The following is a 25,966-nucleotide window of genomic DNA, read 5'->3' as shown; positions in this document are numbered from 1 at the left end:
TCAAGTCACCAGGACCTGATGAAATACATCCTAGAATACTCAAGGAGCTGACTGAGATGATATTTAAGCCATTAGCAATTATCTTTGAAAAGTCATAGAAGACAGGAGAGATTCCAGAGGACTGGAAAAGGCCAAATATAGTACCAATCTATAAAGAGGGGAATAAGGACAACCCGGGAAATTAGAGACCAGTCAGCTTAACTTCAGTGCTCAGAAAGATAATGGAGCAAATAATCAAGCAATCAATTTGCAGACACCTAGAAGATGAGATGATAATTAACAGTCGGCATGGCTTTGTCAAGAACAAGTCATATCAAACCAACCTAATAGCTTTCTTTGACAGGGTAACAAGCCTTTCTGGATTGGGTGAAGCAGTAGATGTTGTATATCTTGACTTTAGTAAGGCTTCTGATGCTGTCTCACATGACCCTCTCATAAATAAACTAGGAAAATACTACCTAGATGGAGCTACTATAAGGTGGGTGCATAACTGGTTGGAGGACGGTTCCCAGAGAGTATCATCAGTTGTTCACAGTCAAGCTGGAAGGGCATATCAAGTGGGGTCCCAGAGGTATCAGTCCTGGGTCCAATTTTGTTCATCTAAATCTTCATCAGTGATTTAGATAATGGCATGGAGAGTACACTTATAAAGTTTGCAGACAATACCAAGCTAGGAGGGGTTGCAAGTGCTTTGGCAGATAGGATTAAAATTCAAAATGAACTGGACAAACTGAGAAATGGTCTGAAGTAAATAGGATGAAATTCAGTAAGGACAAATGCAAAGTGCTCCATTTAGGAAGGAACAATCAGTTGCACACATACAAAACGGGAAATGACTTCATAGGAAGAAGTACTGCAGAAAAGGATCTGGGTGTCATAGTGGATCACAAGCTAAATATGAGTCAACAGTATAACACCTTCGCAAAATAAAAAAAGCAAACATCATTCTGGGATGTATCAGCAGGAGTGTTGCAAGACACAAGAAGTAATTCTTCTTTTCTACTCAGTGCTACTTACGCCTCAACTGGAGTATTGTGTCCAGTTCTGAGTGTCACATTTCAGGAAAGATGTAGACAAATTGGATTAAGTCCAGAGAAGAACAAAAATGATAAAAGGTCTAGAAAACATGACCTATGAGGGAAGATTAAAAAAATTGAGTTTATTTAGTCTGGAAAAGAGAAGACTGAGAGGGGACATAACAGTTTTCAAGTACATAAAAGGTTGTTACACAGAGGAGGGGAAATAATTGTTCTTCTTAACCTCTGAGGATAGGACAAGAAGCAATGGGCTTAAATTGCAGCAAAGGGAGGTTCAGGTTGGACATTAGGAAAAACTTCCTAACTGTCAGCGTGGTTAAGCACTGGAATAAATTGCCTACGGAGATTGTGGAATCTCCATCATTGGAGGTTTTTAAGGGCAGGCTAGACAAACGCCTGTCACAAATGTTATAGATAATACTTAGTACTGCCATGAGTGCAAGGGACTGGACTAGATGACCTCTCGAGGTCCTTTCCAGTTCTACAATTCTATAAGAGGAGTTTGAAGTAAATATGATGCAAGTACTGCCCACATCTGAAAATACCTGACAAGTTCAAATGAGAAACACAAAATGCAGCTTGAGAAAGTACCTCTTTATATTCAGTGGTATCACTCAATAACAGACCTAAAAGTTGCAATTCTTCAACAAAAAAGTTTCAAAAACAGACTCCAACGTGAAACTGCAAAACTGGAATTAATTTGCAAACTGGATACCATCAGATTAGGCCTGAATAAAGACTGGGAGTGGTTGAGTCATTACAAAACCTAAACCTAATTTCCCCAATACTAATTTCCCCCTACTGTTACTCGCACCTTCTTGCAGGGGGCTGGACTCGATGACCTTTCAGGGTCCCTTCCAGTTCTATAAGATAGGTATATCTCCATATTTTTTGGTCAACTGTCCCGGGCCTGTTCCATGGGGTGCCCCGTTCTGCATGGCATCCCATCCCCCGCCTGTTCTGTGGGGTGCCCCGTTCTGCATGGCGTCCCGTCCCCTGGCCGTTCCGTAGGGTGCTCGGGGGGAGGGATAGCTCAGTGGTTTGAGCATTGGCCTGCTAAACCCAGGGTTGTGAGTTCAATCCTTGAGGGGGCCACCTAGGGATCTGGGGCAAAATTGGTACTTGGTCCTGCTAGTGAAGGCAGGGGGCTGGACTTGATGACCTTTCAAGGTCCCTTCCAGTTCTAGGAGATAGGATATCTCCATTAATTAAAAAAAAAAAAAAAGAAAGAAATGGGCCACTCTCGTTACCACTTCAAAAGTTATTATTCCTCCCTTGGTATCCTGCTGTTAGTTAATTATCTCGTTAGACTGACCTTACACTTGGTAAGGCAACTCCCGTCCTTTCATGTATTTATAGCTGCTCCTGTATTTTTCCACTCCATGCATCTGATGAAGTGGGTTCTAGCCCACAAAAGCTTATGCTCAAATAAATTTGTTAGTCTCTAAGGTGCCTCAAGGACTCCTCATTGTTTTTAGTGGTATCTGAGTTGAACATGAAACCATTGAATGTACCACCACTATAGAAATGAAATTGCTATGTACCATCGAACCAGATACCATTGAACATAAAATTACTATCAAGATGAAATTACTGCATACAATGGGATTGTGTAGAAAGAACAGCTTGTCCTAACACAATTCAACATGCGATTGCAAATACTAATCGTAATCCACAGTGCCCATCTGAGTATTGAAAAGTATAAGAGCAGCTCATGATATGTCCTATTCTGGATAGGCATGAATGCTGCCATCAACAATAAGTTATCAGTGTTAAATCCATGATCAGTACAGGAATTTGAATGTAACTAAAACCACTGACACACTGAGATTCCTGATTGCCCTGGATCCAGAATTAGTGCACATCTCTATTTCTAAGACCATAAGAATTGCCATTGGTGGGAAAGGCTCTGCCAACTCCCCACTGCTGTAGCCCTTCTCCTCCAGGGGGAACGACTCTGGTATCTCCCCTCCGCTGGAGCATTTCCCCACCACAGGGAAAGACTTGCCGCAAGGGAAATGTCCTAGATAGGGAGAGGCAGCGGGAAAAGGCTCTGGCAGTGGGGAACTGCTGAAGCCTTTCCCTTCTGCCTCCCCTCTGCCAGAGCTCTTCACTGACACACGGTAGTGTGGATGCAGCCTTCTTTTCACTGCAGCATATAGCCACAAATACCCTACACTCTGCTGATAGTGGTGTGTAGTGTAGATGTAGCCTTAGAGTGGCAGGATTCAGTGTGTCCTCTTTTTGTTTTATTTTTCCTCCTTTTTCTGTTACCTGCGGCTACAGCCTGGGCCACCCACATACATACATTGCTTTCCACTGTCTACTGCCACTATACCCCACCCAGTATAATCCACTCATCCAGCCCTTCAATAGACTTACTATAGGATAGGAGCCATGCTTTGAAAGGCCTCATACGGTGTCTCAGAGCTGGGCCTCCTCCTGCAGACCTCGTATGCCCATTCGATTTTAGGCTTTTAGTGCTCATGCAAATAATGAGAAATGTGGAAACCCAAAGGGTTTCTGCTGAAAGTGTTTCAGCAGAGCCCAGCTAGTGCCCCATACCACTATGAAAATATTGCTGATGCTTTTTGAGGAGGTGACAAGTTTTGGCTTATGTGGTGGAGGGATTGATGCCAGTACGGTGGTGGTGGAGGGAGCGGTTGTCAGTGTGGGAAGGTTGCTAGTGACTAAAACAGCTGGTCCTATAATGAGGGGTTGAGCTTTGTCCAGAATACAGGTGTGTGGATCCTGCATTCCAAGGAGACAGAATTAAAAGAAAGGATGGCACAGAAAACTCTTTAGCCATTCCTCACATCCAGAAAGGCTGTCTGCTTCTCCCTTGTCATTTCTTTATTGTAAAATTTAGTGTATTTGAGAAAATATATGTTCCTCTCCTGCCTATCATTGGGTATTCTTGTGGAATCTTTCTAAATGTTATGACTTTCTTTTTCCTTCCCTTTGACATGTGACTATTAGAAGCTTTTTTAGGGATTTATGAATCAGGAGATTTTTATTATAATTGGTTGCTTCTTTTCTCTTGCAGAGAAATGTTCTGTGCTCAGGAGTAGTCCCACAGATCTCCCTCATCATGGGTCCCTGTGCTGGTGGAGCAGTCTACTCGCCTGCTTTAACAGATTTCACATTCATGGTGAAGGTAAGTGTGACCCTAAGAACCCCTCAATGCCAACTGGCAAAGGGTTCACTGTTCTGTAACAGCAACTCCTAACAAGCCTGACAAATTCACTACACCTAGTACACTGCTTTCATAGTATTTGTCCATAAAGACTGTCATGTGAGGTTTTTAATAAAAGTCACAATTACACAGGTCATTAATAGCATTGTGAAATGTATGTACAAATACTGTGTAAGAAGGGATGTGTGTGTTTGGAAAAAATATATAAAATATGTTCCTCAATGTCTGAATCAAGGCAGAGTTGACAAAAGGTTTCTGCCAGTCAAAGGATATATTCACTTGTCTGCCCTGGTTCACATGTAAATTAAGCATTGTAAGCCAACACAATGGAAGCCCCATTTGCATACAAAGTTATCATGAGGATGTGAAGTCACTATGCAGTCAGCACACCAGTGAATAAACCACAAAGGTCATCTTGACTTGGGACAAACAATGATGTTGGGAGGGAAAGGCAAAAAGACAACCATTTATCCTGCACCTGAGAAAGTAATCAGTTTGATTACAATCATGAAAATGGGATCCCAACCAGCCTTAGTTGGAAACATTGCAAGCAAGTTTTGGGTGAGATTCATAGCTTCTAAGGCCAAAGGTACCATTGTGATCACCTAGTTGGGACCTCGTGTATAGAACAGGCCATAGAACTTCCCCAAAATAATTCCTACAGCAGATCTTTTAGATAAACATCCAATTTTAATTTAAAAATTGTTAGTGATGGAGAATCCACGATGACCCTTGGTAAATTGTTCCCATGATTAATTACTGTCAACTTTAAAAATATACTTCTTGTTTCCGATCTGAATTTCTCTAGCTTCAACTTCCAGTCACTGGATCGTGTTAGACCTTTCTCTGCTAGACTGAAGAGCCCATCATGAAATATTTATTCTTCTTGTAGATATAGACTGTAATCAAGTCACCCCTTCACCTTCTCTTTGTTAAGCTAAATAGATTGAGCTCTTTGAGTCCATCATTAGAAGGCAGGTTTTCTAATCCTTTAATCATTCTCGTGGGTCTTCTCTGAAGCTTTTCCAATTTATCAATATCCTTCTTGAATTGTGGACACCTGAATTGGACACAGTATTCCAGCGTGAACCAGTCCAAATACAGAGATAAAATAATCTCTCTAGTCCTATTCAAGTTTTCTCTGTTTATATATCCCAGGGCCTTATTAGATGTTTGGTCACAGCATCACACTGGGAACTCATGTTCAGCTGATTATCCACCAGGACCTCCAAATCTGTTTGAGTCACTTCTTCCCAGGATAGCATCCCCCATCCTGTAAGTGTGGCTTGTAGTCTTTGTTCCTAAATATATACAGTAGAACCTCAGAGTAACAAACTGAACCAGTCAACCACACACCTCATTTGGAACTGGAAGTGCACAATCAGCAGCAATAGAAACCAAAAAAAAAAAAAAAAATACAGTACTGTGTTAAATGTAAACTACTAAAAAAAAAAATAAAAGGATTAAATTAAAAAAATATATTTGACAAGGAAATGAAACTATTCCTGCACTTACTTGATTTAAAATAAGATGGTTAAAAGCAGCATTTTTCTTCTGAATAGTAAAGTTTCAATGCTGTATTAAGTCAATGTTCAGTTGTAAACTTTTGAAAGAATCACCATAACGTTTTTTTCAGAGTACGAACAACCTCCATTCCCGAGGTGCTCGTAACTGAGGTTCTACTGTACATTTATATTAAGTCGTAATAAAATGCATATTGTTTGCGCCCAGTTTACCAAGCGATCCAGATCAAACTCTGTCAGTGACCTGCCCTCTTCATTATTTACCACTCCTCCAATTTCTGTCTCATCTGTAAACTTTATCAGTGAATGATATTTTCTTCCAGTTCATTGATTTTAAATGCTAAATAGTGTAGTGCCAAGGACCAATCCTTGTGGGACCCCATTGAAAATATACCCAGCTTGATGACAGTTCCCCATTTACAATTAAATTTTGAGACCTGTCAGTTAATCAGTTTATAATCATTTTTAATATGTACCATGTTCATTTTTTAATCAAAATGCCATGCAGTACCTAGTCAAATGCCTTGCACAAAGCTAAGTATATTACGTCAATGCTTTTATCTTTATCAACCAAACATGTAACTTCATAAAAAAAAGATGTCAAGTTAGTTTGACAGGATCGGTTTTCCATAAGCCCCGTTGATTTGCATTAATTACATTACCCTTCTTTGGTTCATCATTCATCAAGATGAGACTGCTTTTGGACAGATGGTTAGCATGTTAAAATTTAGTCTCTAAAAAGCATGTATTGATTTTGTTTTATATGTCATCCTTCTGCTTCAGTATCTTTACGATCTCATAAATCGTAGCCTTTTGTGACAAACTTAGATTTATAGTGAAAACAAATACATCTCAGAGCTGTGATGTTATATGGGAGCTGATTGTCCGTGAATCAAACAACCTGGCATGTATACTGTCCCCTATGAATAGCAAACCTGGTATTTCTGTGAGTAGCCACTAATGGGCTGGATATCACAGGGGAATGTTTCAAAGGAGCTCAGGGACTGGGATGCACCGACTGTTAACCTGCAAAGAAAAGTGAGGGCTAGCATTGCCCTGAGGACATTGCTTGGGTGGCTAGCAGGGTGTTGTCAGGCAGCTGACACCCAGTTAAGCACCATCAAGTCTCACGTTGGAGGCAGAGGGGTAACAAAGTTAATCACGGTCTTAGGCACCCCAAAAGAGCACCGCAGTGGAATGCAGCATCTGTTGATAACATGGAGCAATCTCATCTAGATTTAGAATCATGGATGTGCTTTCATCTTTGGAACCCGTAGGAACTAGAATCCCCTACAGAAACTTCATTCATATAAGAGCTGCTAGCAATGGCCATATTTTAAGCCATATTTTAAATAAAGAACACTTGAATATTTTCCCCAAAAAGCAGTTTTATGCTTATTTTTTGCATTGGAAATATACTATCTTCCTTTGGTCTGTTGGATGTAGATTGAGAGCTTTCGCAGCCCTTAAATAAAGGGGTTGGGATGCTGAATCTTAAACAAAGAAAGCTTTTTCTCTCAAATAGTTGTTTTTTCCGCTAAAATAGCTATATAATTCAGAGTTTTAAACAGTCTAAATAACAATAATTTCCCCTCTCAATCAGTTGTACCTATTCTTCTAAGGGAAACAAGTCCTGAGTATTTTTACATAAAAAAAACAAGAAGAAGCAACTTTAAAAAACTTCCAAGTTTCCATCATATACAGTAACGCCTCACTTAACATCGTCCCAGTTAACGTTGTTTCGTTGTTACATTGCTGATCTATTCGAGAACATGCTCGATTAAAGTTGTGCAATATTCCTTATAACGTCATTTAGCTGCCTGCTTGAACTTAACCCCCCATTTACATTAATTCTTATGGGGAAATTGGATTTGCTTAACATCATTTCGCTTAAAGTCGCATTTTTCAGGAACATAACTACAACATTAAATGAGGCGTTACTGTATTACAAAAAGGCAAAAAAAGGCACAAACCTCATATGACTCGATGACACTGAAATCAGACCTGCCTTTGAGGGTAATCACGGCCTCCCAGTTAGATTTTGAAGATCTGATCCATCTCCTTGTTTCAGGGGCTGCTTGATATGGAATCTTCTCAGGCTGGTGACAACTCACTGACTGAAACAAGGCCAGGGAAGCGGCAACTATTTGGGTGGGGTCTGCTGGGGTTGGGTTGCAGGAGGTGGGGAAGGAGAGAGATGATCTCCCAAGCTTTCCTCAGTGTTTCCAGAAGCAGAATTTTGACCCTGTAAAGGGCTGCACACAGACACTTATTATGGGAGTTGGTTACATCTAAGATCACTAGTAACTGAAAGATATTAAAGAAAAAATGTACCGTATATACTTGATCATAAGCCGGTTAGTTTATAAGCCAACCCCCTAAAGATGGATAAGTAAAAATGGAAAAATTTTTATAACCCGTTCATAAGCCGACCTTATAATTCAGGGGTCAGCAAACTTTGGCTCCTGGGCCATCAGGATAAGCCACTGGTGGGCCGAAATGGTTTGTTTACTTTGAGCGTCCGCAGGCACAGAGGTAAACCTAAGTAAACAGTGTGTCCTGGCAGGCCAGCTGCTTACCCTGACGAGCCGGGACAGCAACTGGTGGGGAAACTTTTTTGGGGGGGAGAAGCTGGGAGTAACCCCTATGACCACTCCCCACATGACCCTAGCCCAGGACCCCCACACTCTCCCCATCCCATCCCTTCCCACCTTATCTGGGGAGGGCCAGGGCCATGTCCCTTCCATTGGTGTGCTTTGTGCATTTGACTATACAAGAGACATATTGAAGCTGGCTATACACATACACAGAATTAGGCAGTTTTCCTAGTTGAAACTTTTGTGTGGCTTGCACAGAAAAAGCAGGTATTTTACTGTTCCAAAATCTAGTCTATTACTGACAACTTTTTATTTTGCTTAGTTTGGGATATAAAATAATTGCACTGTTGATGCAATTGTGTGTAAACCAGAATGAACTTTTGTCCCAAATTATTTTTCTGCATAAGTTGAGAAAGAAATTGTGTAGACAGGTCATTAAATCAAAAATAAAAGATGTGGGGAAATGCCAAAACTGTAGAGACACTGAAGTGCCTTTGGATTAGGATTGGGTTTTGTTTTTCACTTAACGCCAGGGATTCAGTCTCAGGCTTCATTCTCTGTCTTTAATGAAGAATGCAGAGGACCCTATCCAAATTAACAACACACAATCTGTGGGAAATTATTACATTTTCTGGGGATTTTCAACTAAATATGTTGCTTAATTAATTTTGACTCTTAAAAAAAAAAAATGGGTCCTTGAAGAAATTTCTTCTGTGTTTCACCTTTTTTCATATCCCTTTAGGGAAAGTGTGAGAGAGGAAGAAAATCACCTATATTTTTTTTTATCAGTGAAGTGCTGTTGCAGCTTGGAACTCACACTTCGCAGTCTACTTTTTCAGGACACATCCTATCTGTTCATCACTGGCCCTGATGTGGTCAAGTCAGTTACCAATGAAGATGTTACCCAGGAACAGCTTGGGGGAGCAAAGACACACACTGCAGTATCAGGTGAGAGCTGATTATTTTACTTAGTTACTGTATGATCCAGTTTTCCATACTGAATGAATCAGCAGTAGATGTTAGAACTACTTTTTCTCACTAGGGGCCTCCATGTGAAATTCTTCACTAAAGGTTATGGAGTTTGGGGCATTGGATTTTGGGCACTGAATAGCAGTAGTTATTTTTGCACTTTGTAGTATATCCATGGAATAACAACTACTAGACGTGCATTGAAGGTTTTAAGCAAGAATAATATGATCCTTTCACATATGAGGGGGGAGTTCATATATATTTTCAAGTCTTTTTAAGTCATTTTAACTCAAGATTATAGAGTGTTTTACTGCATTATGGTAGCAAACCTGTGGCTGAATTTGTCATCCCTTTCCAGCATTCCTTTTTCATTCTCTTCTAATGCTTCTCTTCCTCTTTTGGAACAAAGTTACCTATGTGACTTCTTGTCTTGGAGATGACTTTAAAAATCGGACTAATGTGAGTTGTATGGCTGTGAAAGTTTACTTTTTTGTTGAAAGAAAGAAAGAAAGAAAGAAAAAATGTTGCCATAGTTATAGTTGAAGCTAGTTCTTCATTTTAAGCTTAATTTTGTCCTCCTTTCTAGCTTTGAGAAAACTGAATTAAACCCACGTGAAAATGTCTGTGTGAGACAATGCTAGAGTAGGTATTTTAGGGGAAGCTAAGGGGATGTTGGACAAAGTGATTTTTGGAGGTGTGGTTATTAATATTTTTAAAAAATTATCCATTCTTAGAAATTGTCAAGTCTCAGAACCCTTTTTCTGGCTCATCATATCTCAGAAAAGACTTGGCATAGCTCCAAAACTGTCTTATTCTGTTGGCCTCTGTGAGGACTGGTGTCTTTAGCTAATTTAGTGAAGTTAGTTTGGTCAATCATTTACTTATTAAAAGTTAAGTCTATGTGAACACACTGCATCCCTGAATGGGCCCAGACAGGCCTCATGGCCTTGTAGACTTCATAAGGCCCAGATCAGAGTAGGCTGTGCATTTGCAGAAGAAGAGGAATGTTAAGCATAGGAAGGAGGGAATGTGGTATGCATGGAATATGAGGAAAGGGTTATGTAGGGGTGCCTATGGGTATCACTGCAGACCTTTCAGAATCTATCTACTTAACCATTTCTACTGCATCCATCACTGTAGTATGTAGGCATTAAATACACCAATGAAGAGTAAGGAGCAATATCAATTGCTCTCTGGGAACGGACCACTTTCTCCACACTTCATTAGTCTTTCCCATGAATAGGAATATGCAAAGGACACTTGAAGACGAAATAAAGGTTACATACCTATAACTGGAGTTCAAGATGAACTCTACATATTCATACTTCCCCACTTCCTCAGAGTCCTTCTTACCATAGGACCTGGAATTAAAGAAGGGAAGGAACTGCAGGGGATGGAGCACTCATGCCCCTTTTATGCCCTTGCTATGCAATGTTCTGTATTCACTATGAGGAGGTCCGAGGAAAGTGCACAAGTGCGACAGTGGGCACTGCTAGCAAGAGTTCTACCATTCAAGCTGTACTGGTCAAAGTCTGGCATGAGTGTTTATGCAGAGTCCATCTCAAAGAACTCTGGTTACAGGTGAGTAATCTTCATTTGGGTCTACTACAACATCCTAGTATCCAACCACAATGAGCTGCAAAAAATATTAAAGCTATTTTTTAAAATATAAAAATAAGGAGAGCTATCCAGAGCTGTCAAGGAAGATTGACATACTTAGCTGCTTCTCAGACACTTCAACCTTACTGGAGTTGAAAACTTGATGGCTCTGCTGGCTTCAAAAATCTTGATACGGTTGATGGCTTTATTGATGTGTTTAAAAAATCCAAATGGAGCCCTTGTAAAGTAGTATTATTTTGGCTTTTTTCTCCAGGGGTCGCACACAGAGCCTTTGAGAATGATGTAGATGCTTTGCTCAATCTCAGGGAGTTCTTTAATTACCTACCTCTCAGTAACCGTGATCCAGCCCCTGTTCGCAAATGCCATGATCCTAGGTAAGTGAGGGGCTTGTACATGATATCTCACTTTGTTGTCAGTTTAGTGTCATGTGTTTTTCTGACAGTGTGAATACAAGGAAATGAGCATCTTGCAGCTAGATTTCTGATTTTTGCCTTCTTCACTGATTAATTCCCTCTTCCAACATGTATGTGTGTACATGTTTTTTTAGCTCTTTGTTTAGGAAGTGTTTAGCAGTTTTATAAATCATTGTCCCATAGCTACCAGAAATACAGTATTAACAATTACAAAAATGAACTTACCAGTCACTGTTTAGAGATTCATCCTGTGTTCCTGTGAGGCAGGAATAAGTTATAGGACAAACCTCCTTACCCAGAAACAAAATCTCCAGGATGATGTATTTTCTTAAGCAGGAAGACATTTCTGCCTTTTCCGATATTAACAAACCAAGAGAGTCTATGATACTGATTTAATATTCTGAGAAATTTGTCAAATGTTATGTTTGTAGTCTTTTGCCATGTATGAACTCAAAGAGTAAATTTTCCATATCAGTAGCATTCGTGTGCGTTTTTTTTTTTTAAACAATTACTCTAATATCAGGCAATTTATTTTTTTCTGTGAGAGGGTACCAATAATCTTGCAGATACTAAGAGATGAGAGATTAATTCTCTATTTCCTTGACTGGGATCCATTTCCACTAGCAAGCCTCAGAAGGATTACTACAGGATGCCCAAATCAATTTGTTAGTCTCTAAGGTGCCACAAGGACTCCTCGTTGTTTTCACAGGATCTCTGTGTAATAAATGTTCAATAGTTTGTAATATGAGGTTATGAACTGCATCTCAGTGCTCTAATAATTTGACATGTCCAACATATATGCATAAAATAACCTTTTTTCACCACAAATTTCTCCAATGTTTCTCACTATCCATATTTTTTAATACTTGCTATTCAGTGGGTACTTACACCAACATCTTAAATGAATTTTCTCATATAGTGTTATGAATCAAGAGCGCTGGTCTTTCCCCGCCAAATCTATGCCCGTTTCTCTGAGGTAATATGTCTGCCTAAATCCTTGTCCTCTTATATCGTATATACGGATATTTTCTTGCCAGAAAAATTGTCAGTAAATACTGATGTGAATTATGAGTTATAGTTGTTTCCTGTTAGTCCAGAAGCTATTGCAATTAGCTTCCTCTATAAATGAGTTTATTTACAGTGCTGAGCAATGAGGATAGAATAAAATCCTATATTTAAGTCAGTAACAAAGCTCCAATTGACTAGCTTTGATCAGGGCCATAATACCTAAGTTGAAAGTACTCGTCCCAAGGGAAAGCAGGCCAATAAAAATTGGTGGTGTTTTCTAAAGGAGTTAGAAGACTCTCTTCAGTGAACAATCGGTCAGCCATGAATATTCCATTTCTCTTCCACTCTGAATAACTTTAGTTCATTGTTTGTGTTAAAGTCTGGACTATAGGCAAAACCCAAAGGGAGGCTGTCACTGCCTCTTGGTGTGGTCTTTTGAGGAGTCTCAGCTGATCTTCACTGAACTTCCTTAGTTTATCCTCAATCAGGTCAATTACTGCACCCTCAACCCAGTTAAGTCTTTCAGCACTTCAGTTGTAGGGCTAGCAGTCTCTCTTACTCTCCTGGCTGTTTTCTTGGTGTAGGGCTGTTTTCTTTGTTATCCTTGGCCTTTTTGCCTCCCTTTCCTTCTCTGTACTCTCCCCTTTATAGCAGGTCTTGTTTACTCTGTTGGTTGCAGTTGTGGGTGTCTGCCTCCATGATTGGCAGTTCTGGCAGCTGCGTGGGGGATGTGATCAAGCTGCTTGTTTGTAAACAGGAAGAACTGTCCTCCCCCTCTGTCTACGCTCAGTATGAGGTTTATAGACCCCATTACAGAGGCCCTTGCCAAGGGGTGCCTACAGATTTCTGGAGGTGTAATTTTATTAATCCTTGATAACCTAGAAATATTACTGAAATTTTCTTGTTCAATAAAAACTAGTATTTGCCTGGATTAAAGTGCCTCAACCAACCAACAACTGCCTACAGTTGGCTGGTTTGATAGAACCATATTATATTTGGAGCAGCTAGTCCATTCTGCGTAGTGGGTCTGTGTAAAGTAGCTGCACCCATTCTCAGCCTTCTCTTACTTGTATAATTCTAACAGCATCCTCTGGATAACTGCTGGAGTTTTATGATTTGAAGAAGGCTTTGAAACAAGACTAGTATCCTGGGCTAAACGTTCATTTTATTGAGGGCTATTCTCTCTCACCAAGAGACTGTTGAATTCCTCCAGCACTCCAGAGCTCTGTGTATTTCCTGTGATGGTTTGATGTTTCCATTGTAGAGATCCTCTAGGTTACTTGAGATTGGATTCCCAAGTATCTTGCAGAATTTTTTAGCCGTTTATACCCAAACATTTTCTGGACAGTTGATATCTCTGAGTCTGTTAAATGTATATCTTCTTCTTTTATTTTTAGCATGATTTAATTAAAATCATTTTTTTCTTCAAATTAAGTATTTCTTTAGATAATGATTTTAGGGAAACATTTGAGTAAAATATTATAACCGCCACATGACAAACTATTTTACTGTGTATTCCTGCCAGTTTTATTCCATTAATAAATGTCTTCTCCCTTGTGCAAAAGACTTTGTGGCCAGTGGAGAAAGCAAAGAAGAGAAGTCCCCCGTCCCAGCTCCCCCATATAACTCAGAGAGGAAAGACATCAGCCCATGGATTTGCATCACTGCTTTAGGGCTGATATAAAGAGCAGTAATTTTATTTCTTTTAATTTAGACAGGTTGACTAGAGCTTTGTATGGTTACAGGCAACTTTTTCCTCACTGGTGATTCTCTCCCTTCCCCCTCCTGCCCTCCAACTGTGTCCAACCCAATGATTGGGGAGACAAAAATGAGAAGGCTTCTCTCCTTTCCCTTAAAAACTATATTCTGTCTCCCCCCACCGTACCATCTCTTGGTAGCAGCTGGCTCCTGTGTTACGGTGGCCAGCAGAGCCTGCAGCAGACGGAAGATGTACAGATCCTGTAGTCCTGCAAGAACACACACACACACACACACACACTGCTGTTCTATTTCTTAATGCACAAGTCACCAGGTTAAAACTAAGGAATTATTATTTTTCTCTGTATTGGAAGGCTTGGCTGAAGATGCCAGCATCCAGATAGATTCTTGTCAAGCAGTCCACAATGGGAGGAGTTAAAGGTGTATGTCTTCTGTATGGAAATTAATCTAATTTTGTGAATACTCATGTCATTTTTAATTACTTTGCATTTTGTCTGAAGTAATCGCTTGGTTCCTGAGCTGGACACAGTTGTCCCAATGGAGTCTACTAAAGCCTATGATATGGTCGACATTGTACATTCGGTAAGCCTTCTGTTCTTAAAAAAAAAAAAGTACTTATGTGACAAATTATTAAATGGCTCAAAATGCTGGAAGCAAACTAGCAGAATGCCACAGGAGACCTACTTACAATTAACTCTGTGTTCACAATAGCCATTCAGATAATTCTTTCTCCATGCATTGATCATAAACCCAGAGGTAACAAAAATTGCAAAAATAAGGAATCTAATGTATGAAAGGAATTTTAGATTTGGGATTTGTCTTTAGGACTCATTTTCCTCTTTCAAATGTCCATCCATCACATAGATGGAAGACAGTATTGTTCATGTTTCTTTTCTTAAAAAGTGGATAAGACAGTCCCCAGATAAAAAACTGGAAAATTGTACACCTTAGTGCCCTTATCTTTTTATTTCTCTTAAGTGTTTAAATAATGTTGTGTATTTTACTGTTTTCCTTAATTTAAAGGGAAACAAACTTTGGTGATTCCAATCTATTCGTAGAAACTTGAATTAAAAGAATATTATTAAGTTTCCAAAGTCAAGCACTCAGAAGTTTGGAAATACCAGAATTAAAGTTGCATGGAATGAGGCACAGGTGTCCTGTGGAAAATAATATGTGATATCATAATGCAGATGTAACATTAAGGATACTTGAGCAATATTCATACTGGGGATTTGTAACTTTTTTAGTGCTTTATTTTGCAGTCTGAATATTCTTAACATATTTTTCACGTTTTTTAACAAAAAATAAATATCACGCGATTGTTACAATTTCCCCTGCAGGTCATCATCAGGGTTTGAATTTTACACCTCCAGATTCATGGCACAGAGCTCTACCACTTGAGTTAAATGTTAGGTGTCATATGCTGTTATCCTCTGTGGACCAGCCACAAGGGGATAGTGTGCAATACACTGAAGCAGTGGGTTACATATACAAGAATAGCTCAACTGTACTGGGAGCGTGCCCTGGCACTTAGATTTTTCAGTTTTTCTGAGAGGCAGTGTAGAAAAAGAGGTGTGAATTAGCTCTTCCATATTAGGATATAGTCTCAGGTTTGACAGAAGTGACTGTCCAATCTCCATCGAGCCTGTAAAATAGGTCGTGACACTGATATTTGCTTGCCTGCTAAAGTAGAGTGTATGTGCATGGACTTATTAATATTGGTCTGTAGAAAAGATGAAATCACGGAAATCATGGTCTAATGGCTCCCAGCGTTTTCCTCTAACCAAATGGTATTCTGATGGGGCAAAGCACGAGTAACAGGATGCAGTTTATCTGGCAGTTCAGCTCTGGAGAGCTGCTTCAGAATAGTGCCAGAGGCTCAGTGGGGTCTGGGAGCATGTTCAGTGTAGGTGAAATGTTCTGAATATGAAGGTGCAAGCCTCGTCACATTCTGCTGTGAGAGCTAAAAACTTTGCCACATGTGGGTGAATTGTCGTGGGGTAAGCAAAGGGCTTATCCTCCCGCCAAAATTCAAGCACCTGCTCCGAAAGAGAGGATGGGATTTTCACAAGTGCCTATGTGAGTTAGAGAGAAAAGTCCAACTAACTTTCAATAGGACTTGTGCTCCTAGGCCAGGTGCTGTTGAAAATCCCACCCTGAGGCACAGAGCTGTTTAAAATATGGTCAAACATTTTTGCATCATTACAACTGTCTGTCCTTTACCATGTACTCAGAAATAGCTGAACTGCTTTCACTCAAACTTAACAAAACATTCTGAGACAGAGACCAAGCATGGAAAACTGCAGCCTGAATAATTGGTAGGCAAAGTTATTGTAAGCAGCTGAAAACAGGAGTTCATGATAAAGTGTTAGGAACCCATAATATGGGTATCACTACTATAATTATGCACACTTATGAACATGTGAACTTTGCTTTGCATCTTTGTGGGCGTCACTTTACAGAACACACACTGAGAAGCCCATCCTTAGGAATAAGGGCTAGTATGAGGAATTTAGCCCTGACCTGTGAGGCGGTGGGGCACAGAAAGTAATTTGGCTATGAGGGAGGTTTGAAGAATCTTCCTTGCCTGTCCCTATAGGTGGTAAAAGCAGAGCATGGCTGAGAATTGCTTTTCAGGGAAACAGCCCTGCCTTGTTTCTCTTACTGTCTCAGTTAGATAGATGCCATTGACATAGTATAAAAACAAGGAGTCCTTGTGGCACCTTAGAGACTAACAAATTTATATGGGCATAAGCTTTCGTGGGCTAAAACCCACTTCATCAGATGCGTGGAGTGGAAAATACAGTAGACAGGTGTATATATACACAGTACATGAAAAGATGGGAGTTACCTTACCAAGTGGGGGGTCAGTGATCTCTGTTTGACATGCAAACCAGGAGTTTGTCTGTACCAGTGTAAAGATGTGGGGCAGATCCTCAGCTGGTGTTAATTGTCATGGCTCAACTGAAATGAATGGAATGGAATGGAATTACACTAACTGAGGGTCTTTGAAAACTAGAAAAGTGCCCTTATTACAAGGGAATCCTTTAAAAGGTTTGCTTTGGTGTCATGCTGAAGGAGCACTCTGATATATATTCAAAAGTAAATGCAGCATCAAAAACATATTGACGTATGCATTTGTAAAGGAGAGAGAGAGATTCATTTTTAAAACCTTCTAATTCCCAAGCAGTGTTTTTTCTTTCCCTGTAATATTGATATTGTTGTAACTCCCAGCATCTAGCCCTGAGGATTCTGTCTAAATCTCATTCTTGCAGATTGTTGACGAGAGGGAATTTTTTGAAATCATGCCCTCCTATGCTGGGAACATCATTGTTGGATTTGCAAGGATGAATGGAAGAACTGTTGGAATAGTGGGTAATCAACCTAAAGTGGCATCAGGTAGGAGCTAGCTGCCTGGTGCTGGGTGTTTGTAAGCTGACTGCTAATTGTGTTTTGTTTATTACACACATTGTGAAGACATATGTCGCCATAGTAACTAGGTTTACTTTGAGTGTCTAAAAGTTGGGTCTATGATTCGCTTTCCCCTAGAAGTTTAATAGTGGAATAGGTTCTGTGGTGGAATTGCATTTTATGTCACATATTAATGATCTGGAAAAGTGGGGTAAACAGTGACAAAATTTGCAGATTATGAGCCTAAATAATTTTGTGTCAAGATTAGGGAAACGAATGAAAAACTTCAGTGGGACTAAGCAAAACTAGTTAGATGGGCAGCATAGCATGATGGCAGATAAAATTCCATGTTGACCAGTGTAAGATTATTTATATTGTCTGGAATAAAAACTATTCTCAACTGCTACCACTCAGAAAAGACAACATGCATCTTACTGGTCAGCTCAGTGAAAACCTCTGCTCAGTGTGCAGCTAAGGATGCATAATAAATGAGAGAGGATACTACTGAAAGAATTCTAAATCCATACTATAAATCAGTGGTACCTCATCACATGGAATATGCTGTTTGGGCTTCCTAGCCAAACAGACACAGCTAGGTTTGCCAACCCTCCCACTTTCACCGGGAGTCTCCTGGAGGCTACTTCAGCCAAACCAGGAGATTTTGGGCGCTAAAAGTCCGGCAGCGCAGTGGAGCTAAGGCAAGCTCCCTACCTGTCTTAGCTCCACGCCGCTCCCGGAAGCAGTCAGTATATCCCTGCGGCCCTGGGGGAGGGGAGAGGGGGTCTCCATGTGCTGCCCCCACCCCAAGCACCGACTCTGCAGCTCCCATTGGCCAGGAACTGGCCAGTGGGAGCTGCAGGGGCGGTGCCTATGGGCAACGGTGCGCAGAGACCCCCTGGCCCCCTCTCTTAGAAGCTGCTGCCAGAGGAATGTGCCGGTCGCTTTCAGGAGCCACCTAAGGTAAGCGCTGCACACCTCATCCCCTCCTGCACCCCTGCCCTAAACCAGAGCCCGCAACCAAACTCCACCCCTCTTCCCCTCCCACACCCAAACTCCCTCTCAGAACCCACACTCCCTCCTCCACCCCAGCCCAGAGCCCACACCCGCTCCTCGATTCAACCCCCTGCCCCAGACTAGTGAAAGTGAGTGAGGGTGGGGAAGAGCAAGCAAGGAGGCAGGGGGATGCAGTGAGTGAGGGGCGGGACCTTGGTGAAGGAGCAGGACAGTGGCGTGGCCTCGGGAAGGGACTGGGCACAGGTCTTTGGATGTGCATGATTAGATAGTTGGCAACCCTAGACACAACTGAAAGAGAGAGGATTCACGGGCAGCCAGCGAGAATGACTAGGGACCTAGAAAAACTGCCATATGAAGAATGAATGAAAAGATTAGAACCATTTCGTTTATCAAGATGGCGGATCTGAAGGACATGATAAAGTTATATCACATAAACAGTATGGAGAGGGCAGTTCAGGCACTTCTAGTCATCTTTTCTCACAGTAAACAAACAAAGAGGCATTCAGTGAAATCAATAGCCAGCAAATTGAAATCTGATAAATGTAGTGCTTTTTCACATAACACACAACTAGCCTGTGGAGCTTATTGCCATTATATCTATGTATAATTAATTGAGGTCAAGAGCTTAACAGACTTTAAACATTTTGTTTGATAATAAGCACATCTGGAGTTAACATAGTAAGGATTCTTTTTAAAGGATGAAAAAATGTGGAAAGGCTATAAACCCTGTGTTTCAGGGCATACAATAATCTGTAACTAACTTATTTCCCTTTCATATTTCTCTGACATCTCTCAAGTACTAGCCATAGGTTACTGTTACTGGATTATAGAATCATAGAATCATAGACTTTAAGGTCAGAAGGGACCATTATGATCATCTAGTCTGACTCCTAGACAACGCAGGCCACAGAATCTCACCCACCCACCCCTGTATCAAACCTGTGTCTGAGCCATTGAAGTCCTCAAATCATGGTTTAAAGACTTTAAGGTGCAGAGACTCTTCCAGCAAGTGACCTGTGCCCCACGCTGCAGAGGAAGGCGAAAACCCCCCAGGGCTTCTGCCAATCTGCCCTGGAGGAAAATTCTTTCCCGACCCCCAAATATGGCAATTAGCTAAATCCTGAGCATGTGGGCAAGACTCACTAGCCAGACACCCAGGAAAGAATTCTCTGTAGTAACTCAGATCCCATCCCATCACAAGCCATTGGGCATATTTACTGCTAGTAGTCAAAAATGAATTAATTGCCAAAATTAGTCTATCCTATTATACCATCCCCTCCATAAATTTATCAAGCTTAGTCTTGAAGCCAGATATGTCTTTTGCCCCCACTACTCCCCTTGGAAGGCTGTTCCAGAATTTCACTTCTCTGATGGTTAGAAACCTTCGTCTAATTTCAAGTCTAAACTTCCTGATAGCCATAGCCAGTTTATATCCATTTGTTCTTGTGTCCACACTGGTATTGAGCTTAAATAATTCCTCTCTCTCCCTGGTATTTATTCCTCTGATATATTTATAGAGAGCAATCATATCTCCCCTCAGCCTTCTTTTGGTTAGGCTAAACAAGCCAAGCTCTTTGAGTCTCCTTTCATAAGACAAGTTTTCCATTCCTCGGGTCATCCTAGTAGCCCTTCTCTGAACCTGTTCCAGTTTGAATTCATCCTTCTTAAACATGGGAGACCATAACTGCACACAGTATTCCAGATGAGGTCTCACCAGTGCCTTGTATAACGGTACGAACACCTCCTTATCTGTACTGGAAATACCTCACTTGATGCATCCCAAGACCGCATTAGCTTTTTTCACGGCCATATCACATTGGCGACTCATAGTCATCCTGTGATCAACCAATATTCCGAGGTCCTTCTCCACCTCTGTTACTTCCAACTGATGCCTCCCCAGCTTATAACAATAGTTCTTGTTATTAATCCCTAAATGCATGACCTTGTATTTTCACTATTAAATTTCATCCTATTACTATTACTCCAGTTTACAAGGTCATCCAGATCTTCCTGTATGATAATCCCGGTCCTTCTCTGTATTGGCAATACCTCCCAGCTTTGTGTCATCTGCAAACTTTATTAGCGCATTCCCACTTTTTGTGCCAAGGTCAGTAATGAAAAGATTAAATAAGATTGGTCCCAAAACCGATCCCTGAGGAACTCCACTAGTAACCTCCCTCCAGCCTGACAATTCACCTTTCGGTATGATCTGTTGTAGTCTCCCCTTTAACCAGTTCCTCATCCACCTTTCAATTTTCATATTGATCCCCATGTTTTCCAATTTAGCTAATAATTCCCCATGTGGAACCGTATCAAATGCCTTACTGAAATCGAGGTAAATTTGATCCACTGCATTTCCTTTGTTTAAAAAAATCTGTTACTCTCTCAAAGAAGGAGACCAGGTTGGTTTGGCACGATCTACTTTTTGTAAAACCATGTTGTATTTTGTCCCAATTACCATTGACCTCAATGTCCTTGACTACTTTTTCCTTCAAAATTTTTTCCAAGACCTTGCATGCTACAGATGTCAAACTGACAGGCCTGTAGTTGCCCGGATCACTTTTTTTTCCTTTCTTAAAGATAGATCCCTGGTCTGAGCTGGTATGGGAATTCTTACGTTACTTTGAAGGGAGTTTTGTTCCCTGTGTTAAATGAAGTTGTCTCTATGTGGTAAATTACATTTTTGAGACAATTAGATGGTTGTATGACTACCCCTGGTGGTTCTTTTTCTGAAGAACAACTTGATCAAATACAAACATTTGCTGAGTTAAATTGCTAACTATCATACTGGTACCTGAGACAATATAGCAGGTTTTACTGCTGTTTTGCTTTTGATTCAATAGTTTTAATTTTGGCAAAGATGTCTAAAAGCTCAAGGCTATCTCTGTTCTGTATTGGTTTTGTATAGATTAAATATGATAAAATATATACATTTTATTTGTTTTTTGGCATGGAAACTTTGAGTGTTTTAGTAAGTAGCAAGGACATAATAGAGCTGGTCTTAGGAAAGAACTTTGGATCAAGTGATAACAGGTTGATTCAATTTAAATTAAAGGATAACTAAAACAAGGTCATCAACTATGGTTTTTAATTTCAAAAGGGCAGACTTTCAGAGATTAAGGAAATTAGTTAAAAAAATCAGCTTGACTGAAAAGCTCAAGGACTTAACTGTGGATGAGACTTGGAATTTCTTCAAATCAGTTATACAAAAACTATCTGAAATTTTCATCCCAAGAAAGAGGGAAAAGAAGGGAAAGGCTCCAGGTGTATGAATAACCACCTCAAAAAGGTTATTAGGAGTAGGCAGAGAGCCTGTAGGGAATGCAAAGGGGGGTTGATTAGCAAAGAAAGCTACATCACGGAGGTTAGAAAATGTAGGAATAAAGTGAGAATTGCTAAAGTCAAGCTGCATTAGCTGTTGCCAAGGAAATTAAAATAATTTTTTTTTAGTTCTATAACTAGAGAATAAAGAAGGATGAGGTTGGGCTGCTATGCAGTGTGAATGGGAAGGGGATAAAATTAAAATGAATACTTTGCCTACGTTTTCAATAGCGATGATAATGTGGAACACGTGCATGGATGCAATACGGCTGATGGAAATGAGCATCTAGAAATGGAAATGACCACTTCTGAGGTGGAAGAAAAATTTAAAGCTTAATGCACTCAAATCGGGGTGGGGACTAAATAGCTTCCATTCTAGAATACTGAAAGAACTGGCACATGAGATTGTTAGTCCAGTAGCAAGGATTTTTAATAAATGTATTATTTGGGGATAGAACCATATGACTGGAGAATAGCTAACATCATACCTCTATTTAAGAAAGAGAAGAAAAGTGATCTGAGCAATTGCAGACCTGTTAGTCTGACCTCAGTAGTATGCAAGGTTTTAGAGCAAATTGTGAAGGAAGGAATAAACCTCATAGAGGTAAATGGTAAAGGGGAGGTAATGCAACATGGGTTCACCAAAGTTTGATCATGCCAGACTAACCTGATTTCCTTCTTTGAGAAACTGACTGATTTTTTTAGATAAGGGAAGTGCAGCAGATGTAATATACCTGAACTTCAGTAAAACATTTGACATGGTACCCACATGGGAAATTATTAGTTAAATTAGGGAAGATGGAGAAGGAATTGGCTAAAAGGGAGAAGGTTATGCTGAGAGGTGAACTATCAGGCTGGAGGGGAGTTATTAGTGGAGTTCCTCAAGGATCAGACTTTGGACCAATCTTATTCAATATTTTTATTTAAGACTTTGGCTCAAAAAAGTATGAAACAAAGTTGGGAGGCATCTTCAATGCAGAGGAGAATCAGAATATTATACAGGAAGATCTGGATGACCTTGAAGACTGGAGTGATAGAAATGGGATGAAATTTAAAAGTACAAAGAGCAAGGTCATGCACTTAGGGTCCAATAATAAGAATTTGTGTTACATCAGCTGGAAGCATCAGAGGAAGAGCGAGACCTGGGTGTGAGAGTCCATCATAAGGTAACTAGGAGCACCAATATGAGGCTGTAAAAAGGCAAATGTGCCTCTTAGGATGTATCAGATGAGGCATTTCCAGTAGAAAGAGAGACTTATTAATGCCTTTGTACAAGGCACTGGTAAGACTTCATCTGGAATACGGTGTACCGTTCTGGTCATTCATGTTCAAGGAAGATTAATTTAAAGTGGAACAAGTGCAGAGAAGACGTATTAGGATGATCAGGATAATGGAGAGTCTGTCTTATTAGAGGAGACTGGAAGATCTTGACTTGTTTAGTCTAGCAAAAAGAAGACAGAGGGGATATGATTGCTGTCTATAAATACATTAGAGGGGTAAATACCAGGGAGAGTGAAGAGCTGTTTAAGCTAAAGGACAGTGTTGGCACAAGAACAAATGGATATAAACTGGCCAGAACAAATTCAGGCTGGAAATTAGAAGAAGGTTTCTAGCCATCAGAGGAGTGAGGTTCTGGAACAGCCTCTCAGTAGGAGTTGTGCAGGCAAACAACTTAATTAGTTTTAAGAGAGAGCTGGACAAATTTATGAGTACAGTTATATGAAGGAGTTATGTGTGAGTGGAGGTTAAAGCTCAACAGTTGTAGGGCTCATTTCTGGTTTATATCTTATGTTGTTCTTCAAGTGATTGCTCATGTGTATTCCACAGTAGGTGTGCGTGCTTGCCACGTGCACCGGTGCTGGAAGTTTTTCCCCTAGCAGTACCCGTAGGGGGGGAGTGCCCCCCGTGACCCCTGGAGTGGCGCCTCCCTGGCGTGGTATAAGGGGAGCTGCATGCTCCCCCCACCCTCAGTTCCTTCTTGCTGCCAGTGAAGGTGCATCAGAACTGCTTTGCTCCAGCTTTGCGGTAGCTCATCCCTGTTAGGGAGCTTATTCCTTCACCCTCTCACTTCCCTGGTCCTTCTCGCATGAACAGAGAGCAACAATACCCGAAGTCCAAAGGTGCAAACAATTTGATGTTTATTGGGTTGAACTTCCAGCAAGCATGATTCCAGTTTCCTTCCTCAGTGTCCCCCTTCCCAACTCTGATACCACAGAGCCTTGCCTGTGTCCCTGTTCCACATTTCCTGATAGGGCCAGGCATCAAGGTGGAAGGTGCTGATATTTCATTTGTTCCACTGCCCCTTGTGTAGTATAGTGCCCTGCACCTTCTCTCGTATGGGCGTACCACATCTATTCCAATTAATGTTCCAGACTTCCCATTATAGTGGGCCCGAGAAGGTTGGGTCCGGGTTGTTTAGTACACTGCGGGGTGGGGAGGGCTTACTACATTACTTACAGGTTATCTCCATATGCAACGTAACACAAGTACAGTTAACAATACACAATCCACACCAACACCGAGTCCAGACCACTGCAGTATGGTCCAACATTCGAGCCACCACCAAAACACTGCCTCTCCTCCTTCGACAGGGTTAAGATTTTAATGTGTCCAGTGGCTGGCAGTTGCAACAAGCTGCCCCTGCAGGTTTTACGTGCTTTTGTTCATATCATAAGTCCATTGAATGTCCACAGAGAAATGGGTTATTGTCCAAACCAACTTAACCACTTGGTATGGAATCAGGCAGTATGCCCTGGTTTGATTATTCACAGCAATAAGATTTACAGATTTATTTGTGCACTAAAGTCCAAATAGCAGCATGTAGGTGTGTGTAGTTTGGTCATGGGCTGGTGTAATTGTGCCCCCCAGTAATATGTACATTTCCAGCAAAACACCCTTGCCATAGGCCATTGATACTGCTTCTCCATAGTCATAGGAGAGGGGCACATCCAAACATCTTCTCTGTATAAACACCATTTCACACACCCCGCCATCAATTCCCAGTGAGCTCCTCCCCTTCTCATTATTCCCATAGGACTTGTGGGGCCCACCTTAGTTGCCGTTCTATTTCCAGGTACCATGGTAGCTATTACACTGGTGCTGGCCTCCTACTTGAGCATTTTGCATTCCCATACACATCTCCCTCCCAGGTCAGCCTTTTGAAGCCATCCCCACCCATGTTATGAGGTGTTCTGTTCATTGAAACAAAATGATGCTAGCAACAGGATAAACACTCCAGACAAACTACACAAAACATAGATCCATGGTATTTTGGGTTATTCTTTTGCTGGTGCCAGCATGCTTGTAGAGTGTCTTAGGGTTAACCTGTCCCCCTCATTTTCAGGCTTGACTTGTTTTTTCACCTCCCTTTTCTGGAGGGCCATAATCTGAGTCTTTTAGTAGCTTGTTTGCTGTCCAGATGTATTCATTATTTGCAGGGTTTTTGTGCTGCTACTTATGGGCAGTTTCCTCCTTCCCCCATCAGCTAGGTAACTTACATTCACACAGAGGCTTTTTTGGCTTGCTTTTGGATCCAAAGCTATTAGCAGCTTGGAGACTGTCTTAAAAGGAACACATTCCACTTCCACCAGAGTTCTGATTACTTTTTACTTCCTGCTCCAAAACGCACATAGATTTGAAAAAGAGAGCACAACCTATTGTGGCTTCTTTTGGAGCCCTAATAGGATTTTAATTAAGTACCATGTTTTGTTTGCATTTCTTTTACCCCTTTTCCAATATACACTGCAAACGTCTCCCTCCAGGAGCGCGATAAGAAGGAGTTCATGGCTTTGGTGGAGGAAGGGACAACGGCAGCTCGGGCTTCCCTGCAGGCTGCCTCAGATGCTGCGGACGCGGCCACACATTCAATGGCCTCCTCGGTGTTTGTGAGATGAGCGTCATGGCTCCTCTCCGGGCTTTCCAGCAAGGCGCAATCTTCCATGCAGGATCTCCCATTTGATGGGAAAGCTCTGTTCGCAGAGGAAACAGATACAAGGCTGCATGGCATGAAGGACTCCCACACGACCCTCCAGACTCTGGGCCTCTATGTCCCGGCTCCAGCAAAACCTAAGTTCAAGCTGCAGCAGACTCCGACCCCAGCCGCCCTCCCAAAGAATGAGGCTGCCCATAAGAAGCAACG

The 25,966-nt window shown here is 41.0% G+C and overlaps 1 protein-coding gene across 3 annotated transcripts in view; it reads left to right on the top strand.

Annotated features, from left to right (window-relative positions):
• Positions 1-25,966, top strand: part of PCCB (propionyl-CoA carboxylase subunit beta) — a 65,385-nt gene that overhangs the window by 24,207 nt on the left and 15,212 nt on the right. For all 3 annotated transcript variants that reach the window (XM_054039945.1, XM_054039946.1, XM_054039947.1), the window contains exons 6-10: positions 4,084-4,194; positions 9,193-9,301; positions 11,196-11,316; positions 14,583-14,664; positions 17,358-17,481. In XM_054039945.1, coding sequence (XP_053895920.1) covers positions 4,084-4,194; positions 9,193-9,301; positions 11,196-11,316; positions 14,583-14,664; positions 17,358-17,481 — 547 coding nt within the window. The remainder of the gene's footprint in view (positions 1-4,083; positions 4,195-9,192; positions 9,302-11,195; positions 11,317-14,582; positions 14,665-17,357; positions 17,482-25,966) is intronic.

The sequence above is a fragment of the Malaclemys terrapin genome, chromosome 9, assembly GCF_027887155.1.
Source record: "Malaclemys terrapin pileata isolate rMalTer1 chromosome 9, rMalTer1.hap1, whole genome shotgun sequence".
Classification (NCBI taxonomy): domain Eukaryota; kingdom Metazoa; phylum Chordata; order Testudines; family Emydidae; genus Malaclemys; species Malaclemys terrapin.
This window is presented reverse-complemented; position numbering and strand designations above follow the sequence as displayed.